Source organism: Bufo bufo, chromosome 2 (assembly GCF_905171765.1).
Source record: "Bufo bufo chromosome 2, aBufBuf1.1, whole genome shotgun sequence".
Lineage (NCBI taxonomy): Eukaryota > Metazoa > Chordata > Amphibia > Anura > Bufonidae > Bufo > Bufo bufo.
The window spans coordinates 331,212,353-331,237,194 of NC_053390.1; the positions used below are offsets into that span (position 1 = coordinate 331,212,353).

Consider the following 24,842-nt stretch of genomic DNA (forward strand, 5'->3'; position numbering starts at 1 on the left):
TGCATGTGGTTGATGCTCGGTTAATCTTGTTATAGTCCACCTATACAAGAGTCTGTGAAGCATGAGTGTTCAGCCAGTGAATAATTCAGATGTAATTCCTAATCTTTTATTAAACAGAAATTATTCGAGGAAAAAAAGAAGAAACCTTAGCTTTATTTTCCACAAGAGTTTATTGGCTTTTTCTGCCTTCTAGAAAGCCATTACCTTTCCTTCATCTGAATTAGGATTTTAGATTAGTTCAGAATATTTGTGAACAAATGTACAAATAAAGCTCTGAGTTTATTGGAACATCTATTCATATCATCGAGTTTATAGGTCATTGTTATCTTTACTTTTGGCATTGTACCTCATATTGGACCATGAAGTCTTCCAGTCTGCATCAACATCCTCTAAAATAATCATTTATGAAGGTAGACGTAATTTTGCAGTGTATTTCTTTTCCCTATTTTGCGCCTATGTTCCGTTCTGGGCTGTGGTCACATGACCATGTCCATGCAGCTCTTTCTTTATTTCCTGTGATGTTATGTCCATGGGCGTGTCAGTGATAGAGGAGTGTCTATGTAACCACCTGGGTGGGAGGAGCTATACACTATCTGGACATTGTTAGGGGTGGTGCTGGAGCTGTGGCAGAGAAAGGAGAGGTGCATCATGGGTTTGGTTGGATACAGCTACATGGAGTGCTACATACAGGATGTGAAGGAACAAGAGTGATTGGTTTATATGGTAAAAACGGGTCAGAAAACTAAATTAAAAAGAAAAAAATCATAGTACATGAGGTAAGCAACTTTATAGGCATGGATGAGCCCATGGATGCAGAGGATGACGGGTGAGTATGTTTACCAGAGCAACCAGGGGCCTCCATTAGGACAGTCTGTAGATTGTATATGGCATTTTGACCAATTATATTGGAAATTAGCCAACCCCTTTAAATGGTTATACCTTCTTTTTAATATGACTCAATTTTTCAGTCTGCTCAGTAGTGATGAGAAGGTACTACTTTAGGACAAAACCATGGAAAGCATCCTAAACACAGAAAATGTATACTGGGAGCATTTATGCATCTTCTACCCTTTTTGCGTGCACTCCTGGTTTTGATTAGAAATACCGATGGATGTGAAAGAGGACTGGAGGATCAGGCCTCCATATGGAAGGAATGCCGCAATGGCTTGTAATTACAATTGTTAGGTAGTTAAAAGTATACTTTTAGGATATAACCACACCCTTAGTTCACATGTCGGCTTTTACTGCGGAATCTTGGTATAGACAGCTTATTCCACTGAAAACTCGTCAGCGACCTCATCTCAATAGGAGGCTGCACTGAGGATCACAGAACGACAGTTTAAAGCCGCGCCGAGAAGGGTCATGTTCCTTGACCCACAATCCTCACTGCTGCCTCCCTATGAAATGAATGGGAGACAGAAAGGACGTGGCCGCCAGCAGGTTTTCCGTGCCTAAATTCCGCTGTAAAATATGTTGTGTGAACCTTAGGCCAGGTTATCACTCTGCGGTAGCGTCACAGTAGTGTGCAGTGCGGCTGAGAACCGCAGTGGTTTACTACAAATGTCTTCAGTTTCACAGAAGTATAGGTGAAACACACGAAACCTGTGCGATAGCCAAGCATCACAGTACCAATGTGGCAAACCAGCCTCAGGCCACTTTCACATCAGCATTTGGCTTTCCGTTCTTCTGATCCATCAGAAGAACAGAAAAATGGGAAAAAAAAATGGATCCATTTTGAGCATCAGTTATGATCAGTTTGCGTCACTTCTATCAGAGATCAGTTATTTTGCATGCAGGACTTTTCCTCCTGTCAAAAATAAGTGATCTCTGATAGAAGTGACGCAAACTGATCATAACTGATGCTCAAAATAATGGATCCATTATTTATTTATTTTTTTCTGTTCTTCTGACGGATCAGAAGAACGGAAGGCTAAACGGTGAAGTGAGCCCAGTCTTAGCTGAAACCAGGAGTAGAACCTACAGAGGATAACTAATGGAGAAATTTATACCCATTTCATGTTTTGGACCAGGGGTGCACAGCGTTTTCTGGTTGGGGGCCACATTGCCAGACTGAGCCAATGATGAGGGCTGAAAATAAAATTTAAAGGGGTATTACCAACTGAAATACTGTATTTATGGCACATTGAACACAGAGTATACACCATTAATGTCTAGTTACACTTCTAGAACTTCCATCTAATGGGCGAAATACATGAAGAATGTATGTGAGCAGCCACAAGACATAGTCATACATGTCTGTTACCAGATGGTTGGGGGGGCCACACGGAATGATATCAAGGGCCGCATGTGGCCCCTTGGACGCAGGTTGTGCACCCCTGTTTTGGACCAATGCCTGCTTTTGGCTTACAAATACTGATGCAAAATACTGACCAAAATGCACAAGTGTGAAAGCGGTCTAAGTATGTGAAATAAACTACCTGTGCTGTAAAATACAGCTGGACGTAAAGGGGTTAACAAGCGCCACTGTGCTCTGTTAGATTGCTATCCCTTCGGTTATACTGTGCAGTGTTTGGGTGCTCCTGATTTTGATGCCTGTTTACACGAAGTGAGCGTTTCTGGGGGTGAGAAAGAGCCACTGTGTGGACTCGGGACAGCAGTGACTTTCCGAAAGTGATGAATTACTACTGAAAAATGCCGTGGGAGTTAACGCATTCCTCAAAAGAACTGGGACATGTTCTGCATTGGAAAGCGCCTATTTATTAATGTCATTAATGTATGTTCAGAGCACACCAGACTGGCACTTGTTCAGCACGCACAGATTGGTATGCAAGTAGGCTTTCTAATAGCTTGTGGGCAGCAGAAAGGGCACTGTACATTGTCTGCAGATTACCCACTTCACTACGTGTATGCCTTGTGGCTTTCTTTTTATTTCATCCCTTGTGTTGTTCTGTTTCTGCATACCAGGAAGGGATCTCCCAGAACTCTTTCTTCATAATGTCACACAGGGATATGAGATGGATATGTATGCATTAAAGGATATTGTTAGGGTACGCCATGCGGTCAGGTTTCTGCTTGGGAGCCAAAACCAGGAGTGAATTAAAAAAAGAGAAGTCATGTCTTTCCTTCATACTTTTTCGTCTATTGTGATCCACTTCTTTTACCGTGTGGCCGCACCCTAAGTCTTCAAGGCTGACACCTTTCTGCATTTTGATCATATTTGCCCACAATCTGCACTCCTATCTATAAATCTTAATGCCAAAATGAGTGTACTGGCATCGGAAATGAGGCCTAGTTGAGACCCGTTGGCATTAGTCCCATAATATCTGGTTCAGTAAAATGACACCTTTCTTCTGACCCTGTAATCTAGAGGCTGCACTGCTACTGCTACAGGATTGGTGCATGTGTAGAACCTATTGCATATTCACCCTTGGTGTCCAGAGCTGGGGGGATCCACGTCATGATCATGACCACAACTCGGGACATCAGAGGTAGCCGGGAGGATGCTCTGTGCATGGACCGGTCTGGACATCAGAGGTAGCTGGGAGGATGCTCTGTGCATGGACCGGTCTGGACATCAGAGGTAGCTGGGATGAATCTCTGTGCATGGACCGGTCTGGACATCAAAGGTAGCCGAGAGGATGCTCTGTGCATGGACCGGTGTGGACATCAGAGGTATCCAAGAGGATGTTCTGTGCATGGACCGGTGTGGACATCAGAGGTAGCTGGGATGAATCTCTGTGCATGGACCGGTCTGGACATCAGAGGTAGCTGGGAGGATGCTCCGTGCATGGACCGGTCTGGACATCAAAGGTAGCCGAGAGGATGCTCTGTGCATGGACCGGTGTGGACATCAGAGGTATCCAAGAGGATGTTCTGTGCATGGACCGGTGTGGACATCAGAGGTAGCCGGGAGGATGCTCTGTGCATGGACCGCTCTGGACATCAGAGGTAGCTGGGAGGAATCTCTGTGCATGGACTGGTCTGGACATCAGAGGTAGCTGGGAGGATGCTCTGTGCATGGATCGGTCTGGACATCAGAGGTAGCCGGGAAGATGCTCTGTGCATGGATCGGTCTGGACATCAGAGGTAGCCGGGAAGATGTTCTGTGCATGGACCGGTGTGGACATCAGAGGTAGCCGGGAGGATGCTCTGTGCATGGACCGGTCTGGACATCAGAGGTAGCCGGGAAGATGCTCTGTGCATGGACCGGTCTGGACATCAGAGGTAGCCGGGAAGATGCTCTGTGCATGGACCGGTCTGGACATCAGAGGTAGCCGGGAGGATGCTCTGTGCATGGATCGGTCTGGACATCAGAGGTAGCTGGGAGGATGCTCTGTGCATGGATCGGTCTGGACATCAGAGGTAGCTGGGAGGATGCTCTGCATGGATCGGTCTGGACATCAGAGGTAGCCGGGAAGATGCTCTGTGCATGGACCGGTCTGGACATCAGAGGTAGCCGGGAGGATGCTCTGTGCATGGACCGATCTGGACATCAGAGGTATCCAAGAGGATGTTCTGTGCATGGACCAGTGTGGACATCAGAGGTAGCTGGTAGGATGCTCTGTGCATGGACCGGTCTGGACATCAGAGGTAGCTGGGAGAATGCTCTGTGCATGGACCGGTCTGGACATCAGAGGTAGCCGGGAAGATGCTCTGTGCATGGACCGGTCTGGACATCAGAGGTACCTGGGAGGATGCTCTGTGCATGGACCGGTTTGGACATCAGAGGTAGCGGGAGGATGCTCTGTGCATGGACCGGTCTGGACATCAGAGGTAGCCGGGAGGATGCTCTGTGCATGGACCGGTCTGGACATCAGAGCTCTCTACATGGACCGGTCTGGACATCAGAGGGAGGCGGGAGGATGCTCTGTGCATGGACCGGTCTGGACATCAAAAGGAGACGGGAGGATGCTCTGTGCATGGACCGGTCTGGACATCAGAGGTATCCAAGAGGATGCTCTGTGCATGGACTGGTCTGGACATCAGAGGTAACCGGAAGGATGCTCTGTGCATGGACCGGTCTGGACATCAGAGGTAGCTGGGAGGAATCTCTGTGCATGGACCGGTCTGGACATCAGAGGTAGCTGGGAGGATGCCCTGTGCATGGACCAGTCTGGACATCAAAGGTAGCCGGGAGGATGTTCTGTGCATGGACCGGTGTGGACATCAGAGGTAGCTGGGAGGATGCTCTGTGCATGGACTGGTCTGGACATCAGAGGTAACCGGAAGGATGCTCTGTGCATGGACCGGTCTGGACATCAGAGGTAGCTGGGAGGAATCTCTGTGCATGGACCGGTCTGGACATCAGAGGTAGCTGGGAGGATGCTCTGTGCATGGACCGGTCTGGACATCAGAGGTAGCCGGGAGGATGCTCTGTGCATGGACCGGTGTGGACATCAGAGGTATCCAAGTGGATGTTCTGTGCATGGACCGGTGTGGACATCAGAGGTAGCTGGGAGGATGCTCTGTGCATGGACCGGTGTGGACATCAGAGGTAGCTGGGAGGATGCTCTGTGCATGGATCGGTCTGGACATCAGAGGTAGCCGGGAAGATGCTATGTGCATGGCCGGTCTGGACATCAGAGGTAGCCGGGAGGATGCTCTGTGCATGGACCGGTGTGGACATCAGAGGTAGCCGGGAGGATGCTCTGTGCATGGATCGGTCTGGACATCAGAGGTAGGCGAGAGGATGCTCTGTGCATGGACTGGTCTGGACATCAGAGGTAGCCGGGAGGATGCTCTGTGCATGGACCGGTCTGGACATCAGAGGTAGCTGGGAGGAATCTCTGTGCATGGACCGGTCTGGACATCAGAGGTAGCTGGGAGGATGCTCTGTGCATGGACCGGTCTGGACATCAAAGGTAGCCGGGAGGATGCTCTGTGCATGGACTGGTCTGGACATCAGAGGTAGCCGGGAGGATGCTCTGTGCATGGACCGGTCTGGACATCAGAGGTAGCTGGGATGAATCTCTGTGCATGGACCGGTCTGGACATCAAAGGTAGCCGGGAGGATGCTCTGTGCATGGACCGGTCTGGACATCAGAGGTAGCTGGGAGGATGCTCTGTGCATGGACCGGTCTGGACATCAAAGGTAGCCGGGAGGATGCTCTGTGCATGGACTGGTCTGGACATCAGAGGTAGCCGGGAGGATGCTCTGTGCATGGACCGGTCTGGACATCAGAGGTAGGCGAGAGGATGCTCTGTGCATGGACCGGTCTGGACATCAGAGGTAGCCGGGAAGATGCTCTGTGCATGGACCGGTCTGGACATCAGAGGTAGCCGGGAGGATGCTCTGTGCATGGACCGGTCTGGACATCAGAGGTAGGCGAGAGGATGCTCTGTGCATGGACTGGTTCTGCGAGCAGTGGACCTGTCAATAAATCGGTAAAGGGCTCGCCCATCTGCGCTCTAATAAGCTAATTTGCATAAAAATAAGTTTTACTCGGTAACTTTTTAATCTATATAGTTTTTGAAAGTACGACTACTTTTGCTATCTTTCTTCTTTTTTTTTTTCTGTTTCTTTCTTTCTTTCTTTCCTTCCTTTTTTCTTTCTTTCTTTATATCATTTAATTGGAATAAACACAGCTACTGTAGAATAGTCTTCGCCAAATACAAAGAATGATCTGTAAGAACTTGACTAGGAAAACAGAAAATGAAATATTCTTTTGCAGTGACTGGTAGGTAGTAAGGGTGCCTGCTCCCGGGAATGATGCATATTTTACATAGTCTTCTCTGTTAGAAGCATCCTGTATAGACAAGGCGCAATACTTTCCATTCTTGATCACGCTGTCAGAATAACCTTGGATTTGACTAGGCGTGGAGAGTCAGCAGCCTGTTAAATCTGTGTGCTTCCCTGTATTTTCCAATAAAACAGACTGTTTTTGTTGCTGCGTGCCAGTCATTTAGAGTTTGCTCTATTTCCATGGCAACGGAAGTGACAATTTATTTGGCCATTCCGTGTGCCAGCCTGTTTCACGTTCAGTGTCTCGGTGTTCTCTGTGGCAAGTTGGAGCTGCACATCCAGCAAATATTTGTTTTCACTAAGAAACCTCTAATAACTGCTCCTAAAATACAGAGATTATGAGCATAATAAGGAAAGTATGTGTGCAAATCTAAGGCTATGATCAGAAGGCCGTTATTAGAAGCACAGATGCATTATTTTACAAAAGAAAACTCAGATTTAATGAAAATGTGCAATATCTGTAAATAACTGAGCAGGCCAAGTCATAGTCCATTTTGTACTATTACTATTTCTAGACTAAAAATACTGAGAATCACAGACTATCCACCACGATGGCTCTGTAGATATCAGCAGACACGTACAGTCAGGTCGCAACTCCATCGTCAACTGGCATGGTTAGGGCTTAAAAGGGTTCTCCTGGCTTTCTAAAAATCATGTTGTGTGCTGACTTATTGAGGAAAGACAATCTGCTTGGGACTTACCCCTCCATTGCCCCACCGATTCCGCAGCCTCTGCTGTGCTCATGATACCACCGGGATCGGATGCGGACTCTTCCGCTCATGTCCTGACCGGGTGTGTTCCTGAGTCTTCCTGTTCAGTTGCATTCATAGTATTTGCAGTTGAACAGGAAGAAAAAAAAAACTCATCCAGTTCCGGCAGTCATGTGGGCCAAGCGAAGACAGCAGAATCGGTGGAGTAACAGATGGGTAAGTGCAACTTCCCTCCATAGGTTAGCACACAGCAAGATTTTCAAGAAAGCCTGGAGAACCCCTTTAAAAAGTCAAAGTAATGGACCATCCTTTCCTAACACGAAAGAGAAGAGGGAAAGCAAAAAGTGTCCGCTCGCTGGGAAACATGTAGGCCGTTTTCATATTTTTATTTTAAATTTGTCACATTTTAGGCAGTTCATTGCAGTTTTACTGACTAGGTCTTTTATATAATAATATAATCCATGGTCAGTATTTGTATGTAAAGAGCGCTGTTGTCAAGCCCCAAAGCTTGGTATAAAGCATCCCGTACGACACAGCATATTTCTGTAACATACAGTGAAATAGAAATGTACATATTTTATGAGAACTGTTGTCCTTACATGCTCCTAAAACCAATCATGCATTTAAGGAAGATGATGAAAATGCTGCTTGCTGAACCCTTCTGTAGCAAGGTAATTGAGGCAATCAGAAAAGAGAGTAGCCTACCTATGGAAGAGTTTACTAGCGGCCTCTGGAGAGATACCATGAAACGTAATGAGCCATCTGACAAACCGGGTCTTATGTTCCAGAATCCATTACTCGTCTTCCTGGATCTGTGTTACATCACAGGCGCATTTATTTATTTTTACCTCCAAGCAAAGTAGAAGTCAGTGCTGTCGGAAGTCAGTTGAGTAGCAGATCAATAAAAAATAAATTAGTCTTGTGTCATTATCTTTGCATGCAGCGCAGTAATTCCGGTCATTATCCCGCTTCTGGATGGCAAATGGATTTAGCAAGTCTGCTGAGCCAGTACAATATATATTTGCACCACTCAGTCTATCTCTAGCTTGAAACATTTTCTACGGAGAAACGATGAAAAGAATGTGTTTGTTTAATTGGGGGGGTTCTCCGGGAGTAGAACATTAATGACTGATCCAGAGGATAGGTCATCAATACCTGATTCATGGGGGTCCAACTCCTGGCACCCCAGCTGATTGCAGATGCCTTGGTGCTCTGGTGAGTGCTTCTGCCTCTTCCTCGGCTAGTGATGCCAAGTGCATGTGCAGCTCAATGCCATTCAAGTGAGTGAACCTGGGCTGCAGTGCCAAGCACAGCCGCTATAGAGCTTGAAAGCTGTAAGTAGCAGTACCTCTACCAATCAGATATTGGTGATCATCAATATTCCACTCCCGGAAAACCAATTTAAGATCAGTCAACTGAAATCCTGAAATATTTATTTGCAGATTATACAGTTTTATGTTGAATTTTTTGGCACTAAGATAATTTCTTGCCTTCACCTTCACAAACACTGTGCTGCCACTTTCTGCAGCAAGCGGGGCTGCAGGAGGCGTAGTGTCTTGAACTTGAGGGTGGCTGTTGTCCTCACGGTGACTAATCCCTCTCCCCAGTTCCCTGGGGAGTTCGCACATGCACAGCAAGGGCAAAGGCTCTAGTTCGGAGCTGTGACTGTGCAGGCGCCGCTCCTGAGGATAGGCCATCAGGATTAAAATCCTGGGCGATCCCTAAGCTTACAAATGAAGATAGTTGGCTTCAGCTAGTAAAATGAATACATATTTCTAAAACAGGTACTTTCTGTGGAATTCCTTTAAGACCAGATTCTACATTTGTATCTGTTAAAATCTTTTTTAATCCTCTCTTAGTAAGACTGAATAAAAAAAAAAGCTTAAAGATTGAGCTAATAGGCTTGTAAGTTATATTGAATTAATTACATTATGTACCATACATAATTACTTCAAATGAACCTAATTAGATTTGGACTTGGTTAAATGTGGATTTAAATAGATGCCCATGTGCGCTACATTTTCTTCTTCTACCATGGGACCTGATCATTTCAATGCATCGAGTCGGAATTTTTTTTTAAAGTCCAGTCACAAAGGTTCAAAATTGAAAGGTTACATGGTTAAAGATGTAAAAAAGTTCAGGCTATTGTGGAATTAGGTGTTTGAACTAGCGCAGCCCCCTAAGTAGCCTATAACTTCCCTTGTAGGAAACAGTCCTCCGCATTTGCTCTATACATCACAATTAAGGGGAATCTATCATGTATTTAATTTTAGTTTCATTTAAAGGGACACTGACAGGCGAAATCAGCATATATAGTTAGATATATCACATTACAGGTCTTATAGAGTCTTTTAAAAGCATATAACTATCCCCCCTGTCCACCTTATAAAGAGCGAAATATAAAGTTTTATAACCTGCATCTGCGGTCAGCAATCTGCCCAAGGGGCGGCGTTTCATGTGAAAATGCGCTCAGCCAGCCTTCCCAACTGCCGTTCTTAAGCCCCGCCCAGCTCATCATTATTCACTTCGCTGGGCGGGGCTAGAACTCTCCCCAGTCCCGATCCTGCGCCTGCGCAATTAAATCCTCCGGGCATCGTTCATGCCCAATCTTCTGCGCCCCGCCGTGCCGTCGGACGCACTATAATTAACCCCTTATATGATGTGAGTGAGCAGCGCTCTGAAGCGCTGCTCTGAACAGTGCATGGCTGAGGCTGCAGCTGCAGGTTTAATAGGGTCAAAATAGGTGACAGATTCCCTTTAACATGCCCGCTGTCTAATGGTGCAGTATTGGGCATGTGAGAACATCCCTCTGTGCATTGACACAATAGCTGACCACTGTTCTTACTCTGCCAGTCTTTTGGATTGTGAATGGAATGGTAGTCATTAGAGATTAACGAATTTCTCAAAAAGATTTGATTCGATCTGAATTTATTTGTGATGAATCGCGTTAAAAAACAAACGGCTATTTCCTGGCTGCAGAGAGCCTGTATAGTGGTGTAGAACACTGTGCCTTGCAGTAACATGCATAGGGAGTCTGCTGTGGTAGTGAAACAATACTGTGAGTGAGTATGACATGCAGATGACAGGCATCGCTCTTAGAATCACTGCACACTGTTTAATACAACCTAAAATCTGTAGTATTAGATCACTTTTAGTAACCCCAATTAGTGCAGCAAAGTGTGATAGAATAGCTCCTATTACCCAGGCATTACACACTTCTATTGGTCCCTGCTCTCTCCCTACAGTGTGGATAATGCCTCCCTATCCTTTCCCTACACTATGAAAAATCTTTCCTTAACCTGCTCAATCTTTAAAGTCTTTCCTGATCACTGTCCCTAGCGCCTGTAACGTCTCTCCCTGCACTAAGTTCTGTGTAAAATGGCGGAGACCAGGCATGAGGAGGCTTTTTATAGAGCTGTGTCATCACAGGTGCTGGCTATCTGCTGAATGGCTGTTTGCATGGAATTGTGGGTGCTCCCTCATTCCCGGGCTTCTTACTTTCACTTTGTTACATATGCAGCAGCCATTTTAGAAAAAAAATGCAATTTGTTCCCACGAAGTGCGAGGAAATTTGACTTTGGGACGAATTGATTTTTTCCTGAAATTTGGATTTAATTTCACTTAGTCAACTTTGATTCGCTCATCTCTATTGATCATGCATGTGCACTACTGCTTCACTCACACGGGGAGTTTTGGGACCCCCTCTTCATGATCAGAGTTATTCCAGCAGTCGAGCCTCCCAGAGATTATACATTTTATTACTGTGGGGATTCGCTCTGGTAGTTAGGATAAGCGGGCGCAGTACAGAGGCAAAATAAAAGTTCGTAATTCAAACTTCAGTGTTTATTCACACATGATGCCAAAAACAAAACATCACTTTTGCAGTGTTGGTGTTACTTCACACCCAATGGCAAGTTAATAAAACAAAAGTCACCTTGTTGGAAATTCTGCCTCAGAAAGTTCAAATACAGGCTTTAGGCGGCCTGTTTCCGTTACAGACAGGTCTCCGCTATCCAGCCCAGCACAGGCCCCAGATCCCAGAACAGACCTCCTGAGCTCCACTGTCAGACGGAGGTAATCCTCTCCACCTGGAACAGAAAGTGAGCCACCAATTTTTTGCAATCCTCTCCACCTGGCAGTGCTGGCTGGTTTTTATGCCTGGAAAAACCCGGCCTGGAATGTGGGGAGTAGTCACCCACCCAGCACTTTGACTACTCCCAGTAAGAGCCGTCCCGGATAAGCTATTACAGCCATGCTAAGTACCAAGGTGTCAAACAGCAACTGCTGCTGACAAATAAAAACTCTCACTCCACCGAGACCAGGAACCTCGGTGACATGTACCTATCATCCACGATGATTTCTTGTACCTTCTTACATTACCTATAACCAAGTTATTTTGTTTAGAATTCCCCTGTATGTATGGTGTAGAATAGTGCAGGATCTCTGGTAGAGGAACACTATAGCTAGTAAACAGGAAAGTTGGCTGGTGGGGATGAGGCTTCAGTATGTGGACAGGTTTACAATGCCTGGCCTCCTGTTAAGTGGGAAATGGCACCTGCTGCTACCAGTTGCCCTATGAAAGAGACAGATCTGGTTTAGAGTCTGAAATATATTTTTGTGATAAATGCCACTTACAATGTAAATCTGTAATTGAGGAAAATGAAAAGGCTATGCCATACAGGTTATTTTGTTCATGCTTCTATGCCAGCGATGCCATTAATCAGACTAGAGATGTACCACATTTCAGCACTCAGTATAAGGGTCCATTCACACGTCCGCAATATTTTTTTCCGGATCCATTTAGGATTTTGCAGACCCATTCGTTTTTAATGGGGCCGAAACGGATGCTATGTGCTGTCCGCATCCGCATTTCCGGATCCGCAATTCCGTTCCCGAAAAAAATAGAACATGTCCTATTCTTGTCCGCAATTGCGGACAAGAAAAGGCATTTTCTATTATAGTGCCGGCGATTAAAACACCTACGGACGTGTAAATGGACCCTTAGTCAATGTTTACTGGAGGACCATTGCAGCTTTTTAATTCACTGCTAAATCTTGTAAACAGTACAGAAAGAAACAAATGGCAAAATCCTGTTAATTCACTCACCATATGCTCACGCCGTGTTTAAGGGATTTGTGAGATGATTTCAGCAGTGCATTATATGTGAACCATTAATCAGTCAGAGGATGAGATAGACTCCTGTCAACTGATCGGCTTTCATCCTCCAGAAACTTTTAGTTTCTTGTAATTCCATGGGTTTTCTTGGTCAGTTCTTCAGAAAGCCTTACAGTTTGAGAATAAATACTAACGTGTACAATTAAATCTGCTATAAGGACGGGATTAATAGAAAAGTTGAATGTTCATGAAAAATAATCTTTGTTTTTTTAATATTGGTTTCAGTTGAATACCACATAAGACGTGACAGAGCAAGGATTTGCCTTACCGACCTGTCCCAGGCTGGCATTGCTCCATGTGACCTCTGTTCTGACTAGCAGATTCACAGAGCATCCTTAGTGTGCACCCGAGGTCAAGCTCTCTGTTCATTCCTATGAGAATTTCAATGTTACTCTCATAGAAACGAATCGAGACTCTGACTTCTGGTCCACACTAATATGCTCTGTGAATTGGCTAGTCTACTAATGTAGCCACCACTATGGAGTGTAACAACAGCTAGCTCTGGACTCTAAACCTTGCCTCTTTAGTAAGTACTGTCCATCACTGCATGTGGCTGTTACCCTACTGGAGAACAATTTATTTACCTTCTAAACATTTTATTGTGAATGTATTGTGTCTGAGTTATTAAAAAAATGTACCCCAAGGCAGCAATTCAGATAAAATAATAAACCGACACCTACCTAGTTCAGCCCCCTCCCCGCTTCCAGTGCTGCCTATTGGCTGCAGAGATGACATGTCTGTATTTGGCTGCTGCAGACAATTACTAGCCTTCTCTTATGAGTCCTATCAGGATTTACTTATAAATACTGCTCCAAATCATATAAACCTATATACAGTTGCAAGAAAAAGTATGTGAACCCTTTGGAATGATATGGATTTCTGCATAAATTGGTCATAAAATGTGATCTGATCTTCATCTAGGTCACAACAATAGACAATTACAGTCTGCTTAAACTAATAACACACAAAGAATTAAATGTTACCATGTTTTTATTGAACACACCATGTAAACATTCACAGTGCAGGTGGAAAAAGTATGTGAACCCTTGGATTTAATAACTGGTTGAACCTCCTTTGGCAGAAATAACTTCAACCAAACGTTTCCTGTAGTTGCCGATAAGACGTGCACAATGGTCAGGAGTAATTCTTGACCATTCCTCTTTACAGAACTGTTTCAGTTCAGCAATATTCTTGGGATGTCTGGTGTGAATCGCTTTCTTGAGGTCATGCCACAGCATCTCAATCGGGTTGAGGTCAGGACTCTGGCTGGGCCACTCCAGAAGGCGTATTTTCTTCTGTTTAAGCCATTCTGTTGTTGATTTACTTCTATGCTTTGGGTCGTTGTTGCAACACTCCTCTTCTGTTGAGCTTCAGCTGGTGGACAGATGGCCTTAAGTTCTCCTGCAAAATGTCTTGATAAACTTGGGAATTCATTTTTCCTTCGATGATAGCAATTCGTCCAGGCCCTGACGCAGCAAAGCAGCCCCAAACCATGATGCCCCCACCACCATACTTCACAGTTGGGATGAGGTTTTGATGTTGGTGTGCTGTGCCTCTTTTTCTCCATCCATAGTGTTGTGTGTTTCTTCAAAACAACTCAACTTTGGTTTCATATGTCCACAGAATATTTTGCTTGTACTGCTGTGGAACATCCAGGTGCTCTTGTGAAAACTGTGCAGCAATGTTTTTGGACAGCAGTGGCTTCCTCTGTGGTATCCTCCCATGAAATCCATTCTTGTTTAGTGTTTTACGTATCATAGATTCGCTAACAGAAATGTTAGCATATGCCAGAGACTTTTGTAAGTCTTTAGCTGACACTCTAGGATTCTTCTTCACCTCATTGAGCAGTCTGCGCTGTGCTCTTGCAGTCATCTTTACAGGGCGGCCACTCCTAGGGAGAGTAGCAGCAGTGCTGAACTTTCTCCATTTATAGACAATTTGTCTTACCGTGGACTGATGAACAGCAAGGCTTTTGAAGATACTTTTATAACCCTTTCTAGCTTTATGCAAGTCAACAATTCTTAATCGTAGGTCTTCTGAGAGCTCTTTTGTGCGAGGCATCATTCACATCAGACAATACTTCTTGTGAAAAGCAAACCCAGAACTGGTGTGTGTTTTTATATAGGGCAGGGCAGCTGGAGCTAACATCTCCAATCTCATCTCATTGATTGGACTCCAGTTGGCTGACACCTCACTCCAATTAGCTCTTGGAGATGTCATTAGTCTAGGGGTTCACATACTTTTTCCACCTGCACTGTGAATGTTTACATGGTGTGTTCAATAAAAACATGGTAACATTTAATTCTTTGTGTGTTATTAGTTTAAGCAGACTGTGATTGTCTATTGTTGTGACTTAGATGAAGATCAGATCACATTTTATGACCAATTGGTGCAGAAATCCATATCATTCCAAAGGATTCACATACTTTTTCTTGCAACAGTATTACGGAGCTCAGCTCTCCATCTATCATGTGCTATGCTCAGAATTCACTGCATTACACCACCAAGGATACAGTAATGAATCCCTCTCACTGACTACAACCATATACTGACATTAAACCCTTCATTGCCAAAAACCACTAGGGATTCTAAAATGAACACCTTCACTGCCGTAGGCCATCATACTATAATTAACCCCCTACTGGATAAAAAACAACAGATGTACAAAGAGTAACCCCATCACCATTCAGGACTACCAGAAATACTGGAATTACCCTCTTAGATCTGACCACTTCTTCACTGGCCTACACCACAAGGGATACTGATGCTAACACCTTCACTGCCCTAGACCACCATGAATATTGACATTATCCCTTGCCCTAGATCTCTAGGGATGCTAACACTAACACATTTTCACATTGCTTATATGTAAATGTGCCACGGATCACCAGACAGACCAATGTTTGAGATTGCATCTTTTATGCTGCAAATAAAATCATCCTTTTCTGGCAGTAGATCATCCTGTGTAAGCAGGGATGTGCTGCCATCAAACAATGAATCTGTATGGGGACTAGTAATTTCAATAGCAATAGTTTGTCTCTATATAGAGAGAGGATGATTACTGCATGCAAGTGCACCTCTCTTCTCCTCTCATGATCAGATAGTTATTGGGAACTTTCACCTTGTTCACAATAATTGCCTGTGCATTACCCTATATAAAAGGGCCCTTAAAGTGCACCTGAATTTAAAGAAAAGTTTGCATAATGACTGTGCTTCTTTGTACAATCCTAACTGTGAAGGAACTGTTACTATTGGGCTTCCCTAATGTTTTTTCAGCTATATTTTTGCCGATTCTGCCTGCACAGCTAGGTGCATTTTACTCAGAAGCAGGAGTATCTCTCTGCTGTGGAATCTGCCAGGACTGTACTACTGTGACATGCTTTCCCTTACTTACAGTACTACTATATATATATATATATATATATATATATATATATATATTTCTTTTACTTCTACGGAGCTCAGAAAGCTGATAAGGAGGGATAAATCACATTTACAGAAAGGCAGGCGGCTGCTGTGATGTTCAGGAGTGTAGAAGCAGTTGTTTTATTTGGCTCACTATCTCAGCTAGCTCTGATACCCCCGACGTCCTCTTAGCTATCTTCTGAGTCTCTGTTACCAGGGACAGATCTTGCCTGAAAACTTAGGTGGAAGTAAGATCCCTAGTGGCCATGACTTTGCAGCTTTTTTTTAAGGTAGTTGAAGGCATATTTTTTTTTAATGAAGTGATATAGAAATGTACTAGTTCCACCATTCTCTATTGAATAAAATGAAATTGTGTCAAAGTACAGTGACTCTTTAAGGGCGTTTAGACAACCGTCTATTGTGTTGTCCTAGATCAACTAGCATGGTTGATTATTATCTATTATAATATATAAATCTCAATCTGACACTTTCACTGTACCTGCTGAGTCTCGAATAAATATGTCTGCTTGACTTATGTGTTAAAGAGACAGGTCATTCATTCAGTTTGGCCATGGAACAAGAACAGGCTCTGGTTGTACAACATGTAAGGGTGGGTTCACACTAGCGTTAGGGATTCCGTTATAGCTTTCCGTTATAACATGGTTATAACGGGAAATAACGGAATGCCCAGACAGAATGCAAAACGGAAGCCTTTAAAAGGCATTCCGTTTGCTTTCCGTCCTAATAGAAGTCTATGGGAAAGCATAACGAATCTGTCTGGGTCCCGTTGTGCAAGACGGAAAACAAAGTCCTGTCGACAGGACTTTGTTTTCCGTCTTGCATAACAGAACCCAGACGAATCAGTTTTGATTACCATTGACTTCTATTAGGACGGAAAGCAAACAGAATGCCTTTTAAATCCTTCCATTTTGCATTCCTTCATAATACAAGTCTATGGGCAGAAAAACGGATCCGTCCCTCCATCTTATGGATTCCGTTATTTTCCGTTATAACCATGTTATAACGGAAAGCCATAATGGAATCCCTAACACTAGTGTGAACCCACCCTAACAAGTTTAGGGCTCTTTCACACTTGTGTTGTCCGGATCCGGCATGTACTCCACTTGCCGGAATTACACTCCGGATCCGGAAAAACGCAAGTGTACTGAAAGCATTTGAAGACGGAACCGTCTTCAAAATGCTTTCAGTGTTACTATGGCACCCAGGACGCTATTAAAGTCCTGGTTGCCATAGTAGGAGCAGGGAGCGGGGGAGCGGTATACTTACAGTCCGTGCGGCTCCCGGGGCGCTCCAGAATGACGTCAGGGCGCCCCATGCACATGGATGACGTGTCCAATGCGATCACATGATCCATGCGCTTGGGGCGCCCTGACGTCATTCTGGAGCGCCCCGGGAGCTGCACGGACGGTAAGTATGCTGCTCCCCCGCTCCCCGCTACACTTTACCATGGCTGCCAGGACTTTAGTGTCCCGGCAGCCATGGTAACCATTCAGAAAAAGCTAAATGTCGGGTCCGGCAATGCGCCGAAACGACGTTTAGCTTAAGGCTGGATCCGGATCAATGCCTTTCAATGGGCATTAATTCCGGATCCGGCATGGCGGAGAGTGTTCCGGATTTTTGGCCGGAGCAAAAAGCGCAGCATGCTGCGGTATTTTCTCCGGCCAAAAAACGTTCCGTTCCGGAACTGAAGACATCCTGATGCATCCTGAACGGATTTCACTCCATTCAGAATGCATTAGGATAATCCTGATCAGGATTCCTCCGGCATAGAGCCCCGACGACGGAACTCTATGCCGGAAGAAAAGAACGCAGGTGTGAAAGAGCCCTTAGTTATGCAAAGACACTTGGCTGATTGAATACTTCCCAGTAATTATCATAAAATACATATAGTATGCCAGAAGCTGTCAATATAATACAGTGTAATAATGGATTTTGCAGCCTGCATCCTATTTTCAGTGATCACCCATAGATTAATGAGAACATCAAACTTAAGAGCACTATCTGATAACACTAATCTCTATGCTAAAGCCTTTCTACCTCTCTGTGGTATAAAAATAAGGTACAAGGAAGCGGCAATGTTATTTCATGTCAGTACTGTACTGGGTACAAATCCAGTATGTTTTCAGTATGCTGCTGGATCATGTTCAAAGTCTAGTTTGTGGATACTGTAGAAATGTATTCACAGCCTACCAACAGGCCTTCAACTCAGACTGTACACTCTTGTTAGTGCAGAAGGTCTAGCGAAGAACACAACTCTTTGAAATAGACAATGATCAGCTTATCGCTCCGCTCAGTAAAATACAGGCTCCTATCCCTGTACAGACACTTGAGGAAGCAGTCCAATACATATAGAAAAGAAGAAATTTAGAACTGGATTCAAGACTTTAGTAAAATATCTTCAAATGTATCGATACAGGTCTATGCATTTGAGACTAGCTATTCATGACCCCCAACTCTTTCGATCTCTTTGTCTTTCGAGATGAGTTTGGCCATCAAGTGAAGGATAATGGCTTTTTAGGCATGAAAAGGAATTTCTTTTTGTTTACGGTAATTGTTGGCGGAGGGACTGCAGGATAGCTTTCAAATTTCAGAAATGCTACCCCTTCCACTAATATGAATCAGGCTTGTAACCTTTAATTGGGTCCATGTATCTGTTCTATTTCTGTCACTTTATTTTGGAGCAGATTGTACAGTGATACAGAAGATATTATTATATTGTATTTTAAGTCTTGTATGGAGGTATGAAATATGATATGAAAGTGTATTTTTGGTATAGTTTAAACTTAACCCCTTTAGACACTTTTATGTACATGTATCTCACAGGTAGGAGAGGAGTGTATGTAGTTGAGCCTGACAGCTTGGGTGGAGGAATGGCAAGCGGTGCCGGCTGCGGCTGTGTTACACAGCTAACACCTACCTGCTTTTACTCAGATGAGTGGTCAGACAGAGCGAGGGAGCTCTCTCTGTTCCCAATCACCCCCACTTTCCCATTAGGTCTGACATGTTGGGTGTAATAGAATGCAGAAGTATTGCAGTGTATTTTACATGTAATGAAGTGATCATAGGTTCCAGTCCCCTTGGGAGACTAAAAAGATAGTAAAATATTTAATAATTGTTAAAAAAAAAAATCTAAAACCTCAAAAATATTTATCAAATAAAGAATAGTTAAGCAGTTTTTATCCCCATATCCAGAAATTTCCGAAATGTTAAATGATCACATTATTTATCTTGCAAATTGAATGCCTTAAAAAAAATATAATGCCAGAATTGTTATTTTTTGTCACCTTGTCTCTCAATAAAAATGGAATAAAAAATTATCAAAAAGTCATATGTATCAATGAAACCTAATGGCAGCAGCAATTTAAGCAACCTGGCCTAGGTCTAGTATCACTACCATCCTCAAGGGGTCTGTAAACAAACATAAGGCACCAATACTAGTAGTGTAGTGCTGCACATGACCGCTGAGACCACTGATTGGCTGCAGCGGTCTCAGTCGGGGGACTTCCAGGACATCTGCACAGCATCTGTGAGGTATTGGAAAGGTAAGTAGTATTTTTTCAAGGGCTGCTTAGAATTGTTTTCAGAAGTTGGGTGACCCCTAACATAAGTGATGGCATTTAACTAGGATATTGATAGAGGTGATCCAATGATTCTTCACTGAACAGTGACGTTCTTGGCCACCAGGTCAGGTCATATTCTTATACTAATAAGCACTTTTTATTTCTTGTAGAAAGAGACCAAAGGCCAGTTTCTCATCGATCACATCTGCAATCACTACAGCTTGTTGGAGAAGGACTATTTTGGAATCCGCTTTGTTGACCCAGAAAAGCAAAGAGTATGTATTCTCATTTATCCATACATTCTTTATAGAAATGTAAAGGGCTGTTAAATGCTTAAAGGAAAATCAAAATGCAGCCGTAAGACACACAGCTCTTGGTCTGTCCAGGATACAAAAAACTGGGTTGCTTTTTTTCCCAAAAACAGCACCATCCCCGTCCACAGCACTTGTGTGGTTTTAAGGCTCATCCCTATTTACTTCAAAGGAGCTGAGCTGCAATATCAGACACAACCCGAGAAGTGCGGACTGCTTTTGGAAGAAAACAGACAGGATTTTCTAATCTTCGACAACCCTTTTAAAGGGAACCTGTCATTAACTTTATGGTGACCTCACTGAGGGCAGTATGAAATGGTGACAGAAGTGCTGATTTCAGCGATGTGTCACTCATGAGCTAAAAGTAAGTGGTTGCTGAGAACCAACATCATAATCATTGCAGCACAGGCCTGGAAAAGAGTCAAATCTACTTGAGAAGAGTCATGGTTATTCATAATCTCCTGCACTCCACCATTCTGCTGATGGTTGGCAGTTCTCTCCTAGAGAGAAAGGGAGAAAACTAGGTAGGAGACTGTCAATCATCAGCAGGAGAGCAGGAATCCATGAATAACCAGGACTCTTCTCAAGTGGCCGTGACTCTTTTTCAGGCCCAGTCTGCAATGATTGTGATGTTGGTTCTCGGCAACCACTTTTAACTTTTAAATGACAGAGCGCTGAAATCAACTCACCTGTCTCTACTTTATACTGCCGTTAGTATGGGCAGCATAAAGTTGAAGACAGGTTCCCTTAAAATTTTTCTCTCAATGGACTCCTTAGTGCTGATACATATATAAGCAAAAATACTTACCTGGAAACCCCTGGCTTAAAAAAGTTATGGAGACCTCTACAGCAAAATTAAAGTTTTGGATTTGGTAATAAATCAGCATAGAAGATTTTCCAGGATGGGTGATAGAGAACTGGAGCCTGAGCCGTCACATGGGCAGTGTGATGAATTTGCTAGTAAACATCTTTCTGCAGTTCGCAGTGTAGTGTATATACATGCCAGCTGTAGAAACCAAACAAACACACATTTTTTATTAAAAGGGTTGTCCTATGATTAAAGGGGTTTTGCAAGGATTTTATATTGATGACCTGTCCTCAGGATAGTTAATCAATATCAAGTCGGCGGGGTCCGACACCCCCACTGATCAGCTGTTTGAAGAGGAGTGGAGCTCCATGCAAGTGCTGCTTGCTCTTCATTACACTACGCATATTTTCCTTTGCAGCTGCATCTTGTATTTACAATTCAAGGGAATGAAGTGACTTCTTGTAAATATACTCTCTTCTGGGACAACAGGCAGTGTAATGAAGAGGAAGTGGAAAAATTGTAAGGCAGCTCTCACCTGCAGTGGTTGAATCACCTGTGGTGCACGGATGCCGCACCTGGGTGCGGTAAAATCCAAAGAACAAAGAAGAAAAATCCGGCTCACTTCAGGTGAAGTATTATAACTTTATTCCAGCGTAGTACCGTATACAAGTGTACATAAATCAATCAACGCGTTTCAGACCTCTAGATATGTTTGTCATGAGGAAGGAACCACATATCTAGAGGTCTGAAACGCGTCGATTGATTTATGTACACTTGTATACGGTACTACGCTGGAATAAAGTAATAATACTTCACCTGAAGTGAGCCGGATTTTTCTTCTTTGTTCAATGAAGAGGAAGTAGTGGTCGCATGGAGCTCTGCCTCATCTTCAAACAGCTGATCTGTATCCTGAGGATAGGTCATCAAAATAAAACCCTCGCACAACTTCTTTAATGTAAAAAATATCACATAGTACATGACAGCCCTGTACCTCACATGGATCCAGAGATCTCTTCATTCATTGTTCCAGTTCTGCTAGATTTATATCAAGCTGGCACGTCAGGGGAAGGGGAGTGTCCTTTCTGCTGTAGCTCTCTCCCTATAACAGCTCAGGAGGCAGTTGGAACAGAGCATGTGCGACAACCTCAGAGAGTGGGACAGAGAAAATAGAAACAAAACAAACAGAAGGTGGTGTTATACGGATTTTATTAAATAATAGAGCAGTGAAGAAGTGACTGACACAGCGAGCGCATATCAGCACTGGACAAGTGAGGTGGCGGTGGGCATATAGTGCAGGACGGCAGCTGTTATTCAGGACTTCAGTCATCAGAACAGTGTCTGTGTGAACGGCATGTCCTGAGGGCAATGCACGTCTTTCACCAGCGCATAGAGTACTGTGATTTTTCCAATCTCTGCTCCCCGCTTTCCTCTAGATAGTGTTGTCTGAGGCAGCCACCTCACCTCGCCTCATTAAAGGTGAGCTACTGGCTACGGGTGCTGCTACACATTCAGGGCATCGGAAACACTTCTGGTGTTGGATTCAAAAACTGCATCAAGTTCGTCCTTAATTACAACTGGAAATAGAAAGCTGGGCATCCTCACCTTGATGCCTTCTGTACCAAGATGGTCAGTGGTTATTCCAGGAAGATTTCCTTGAAGAATCCGTGTTTAGTTCGTGTGTCTGTTTTTTGCCCTCCATGTGTCATCCGTATTGGACATCCGGATGCAGAAAGCCCACGGATGATCCTTGATCATCAGGACGGATACAACATAGAGCTAATTCTTAGAGCGGACCACAGACCCAATGAAGTCAGTGGGTCTGCAAAAATGCGGATGCAACGTGGACCGCATCTGTATTTTGCGGATCTGTGATTTGCAGACCACAAAACGGATATGGTCGTTTGCATGGGGCCTTAGGCCTTCATATGATACTAATGTTTTTTTGCATTACCTGATGTTAGCATGAGATTTGTAGAATTAACTTTGCTAGTATTGTATCACGCTGTGGTGTTTCTGCACAAAAATCTGCATGGAAAAAACATGCAGGGCACATTTACTAAGCGACTTGCGACTATTTTAGGCATAAAATAGTCACAAGTCCCCTTTTGTTGTGCCATTTCCACCAGCTGGGCAGGGTGGGGGCATGTTGGGGGCTGTGCCAGGGCCAGGCACAAGATGATGCATCTAATATATGACCACGTCATAAAATAGATGAATGTAATGGCAGCGCAAGGTTGAAACTAAGACCAGAGTTAAAAGCTGGCCTGTAAATGTGCCCCGCAAAGTTTACACTGTGTGCAGGTACCTATAAACTGACACTAAGGGCTCATTCAGACGGCCGTAGTGTTTTGCGGTCCGCACTTTGCGGACTGCACATGGCCGGCACTATGATAGAAATGACTATTCTTGTCTGCTATTGTGGAGAAGAATAGTACTTGATTTATCTTTCTTGCAGGGCAGCAGAACGGAACTACGGATGCGGACAGCACGCGATGTGCTCTCCACATCTTTTGCAGCCCCATTGAAATGAATGGATGCGGACCCATTCAGATGGTCATCTGAATGAGCCCTAAGGTAAAGACTGTAAGGGTATATACACATGGCAGTGTAGTTTATGTCGATTTTTGTGCTGTTTTCAGTGCGTGTCCGCACCAAAATCTGCATGTGTTATTTTCAGATTTTGTCATGAATTTTGACACAGATTTGCCCCTAGATCTCACCATTTGCATTGCACAGGCTAAAATCTGCAGGGAAAATAGAATTGTCTTTTTGGATTTCATTGGATTTCAAAATCTGCATGGAAAATTTCCACCACGCATACATAAGATTTCCACATCATGTTCGTGAGATTTTGAAAATCTCATCCAGTTTAGCTGTATTGTGCTGCGGACTTTCTGCACTGAAGTCTGCATGGAAAATCCTTGTGTAATACGCACTGTGGGGGCCATTTATTAAGACTGTCCATTTAGACACCGGTCCCTCTGTGCTGCCGGTGGATGCACCAAAGTTATGTGGAGGTGCAGGCGTGCGACATACCAAAATCGACACCAAAAAACTGACAGATAAATGAGATGCCAATCATCCCACTTTTGTGCCCATGTCATCACTATGCCATACATCTATGCTGCTCATCCAGCAACCTTCTTGCGCTGTAAACTTATGTTGTGTGGCATCAAGGGGTTAAAGAGCTCATAAGTAAGGACCCTGTAATGTGGGGTTCAGATTCAAGTGTAGCAACAGCTACTTGGGCAGCAGCGTTCATACGGATTTGCGTGCGTTCAGCTTTCCATCTGATTATGTCTTCCAGTTGCCAATCCTGATTAGGGATATGCTTATGTAACCACAGTAATCCTGACATAACAGCTGCTGGAGAAAGGGATTTCTTTTATTCTGCATGCAACGTGCCCATGGAGAGGGATAACTTAAGTGATGTATTCAATTATGTTTTGCAGTAGGGGGTTATTATCCGCTGCAAACATTCAGCAACTTTAGGGTATATTCAGACAGAGTTTTTTGGCACTGGTTCCAGTTCAGAAAACTGCGCTGAAACTGCCTTCCATTGTTTTCAATGAGAGGCTGCGCCACAGTTCATGCGGCTGAGGATTTTTAGGTGCGGTTTTCCGGACTGTACCAAGATTGTACAGTCCATTCCTGGCGTTGTTAATGGGCTGAGGATTTTTAGGTGCGGTTTTCCGGACTGTACCAAGATTGTACAGTCCATTCCTGGCGTTGTTAATGGACTGAGGATTTTTAGGTGCGGTTTTCCGGACTGTACCAAGATTGTACAGTCCATTCCTGGCGTTGTTAATGGACTGAGGATTTTTAGGTGCGGTTTTCCGGACTGTACCAAGATTGTACAGTCCATTCCTGGCGTTGTTAATGGACTGAGGATTTTTAGGTGCGGTTTTCCGGACTGTACCAAGATTGAACAGTCCATTCCTGGCGTTGTTAATGGGCTGAGGATTTTTTGGTGCGGTTTTCCGGACTGTACCAAGATTGTACAGTCCATTCCTGGCGTTGTTAATGGGCTGAGGATTTTTAGGTGGGGTTTTCCGGACTGTACCAAGATTGTACAGTCCATTCCTGGCGTTGTTAATGGGCTGAAGATTTTTTGGTGCGGTTTTCCGGACTGTACCAAGATTGTACAGT

General features: G+C 44.1%; 1 protein-coding gene across 2 annotated transcripts in view; it reads left to right on the plus strand.

Moving 5' to 3' along the window:
* FRMD3 (FERM domain containing 3) overlaps positions 1-24,842 on the plus strand; it is a 235,002-nt gene that overhangs the window by 87,802 nt on the left and 122,358 nt on the right. For both annotated transcript variants that reach the window (XM_040417038.1, XM_040417039.1), the window contains exon 2: positions 19,745-19,849. In XM_040417038.1, coding sequence (XP_040272972.1) covers positions 19,745-19,849 — 105 coding nt within the window. The remainder of the gene's footprint in view (positions 1-19,744; positions 19,850-24,842) is intronic.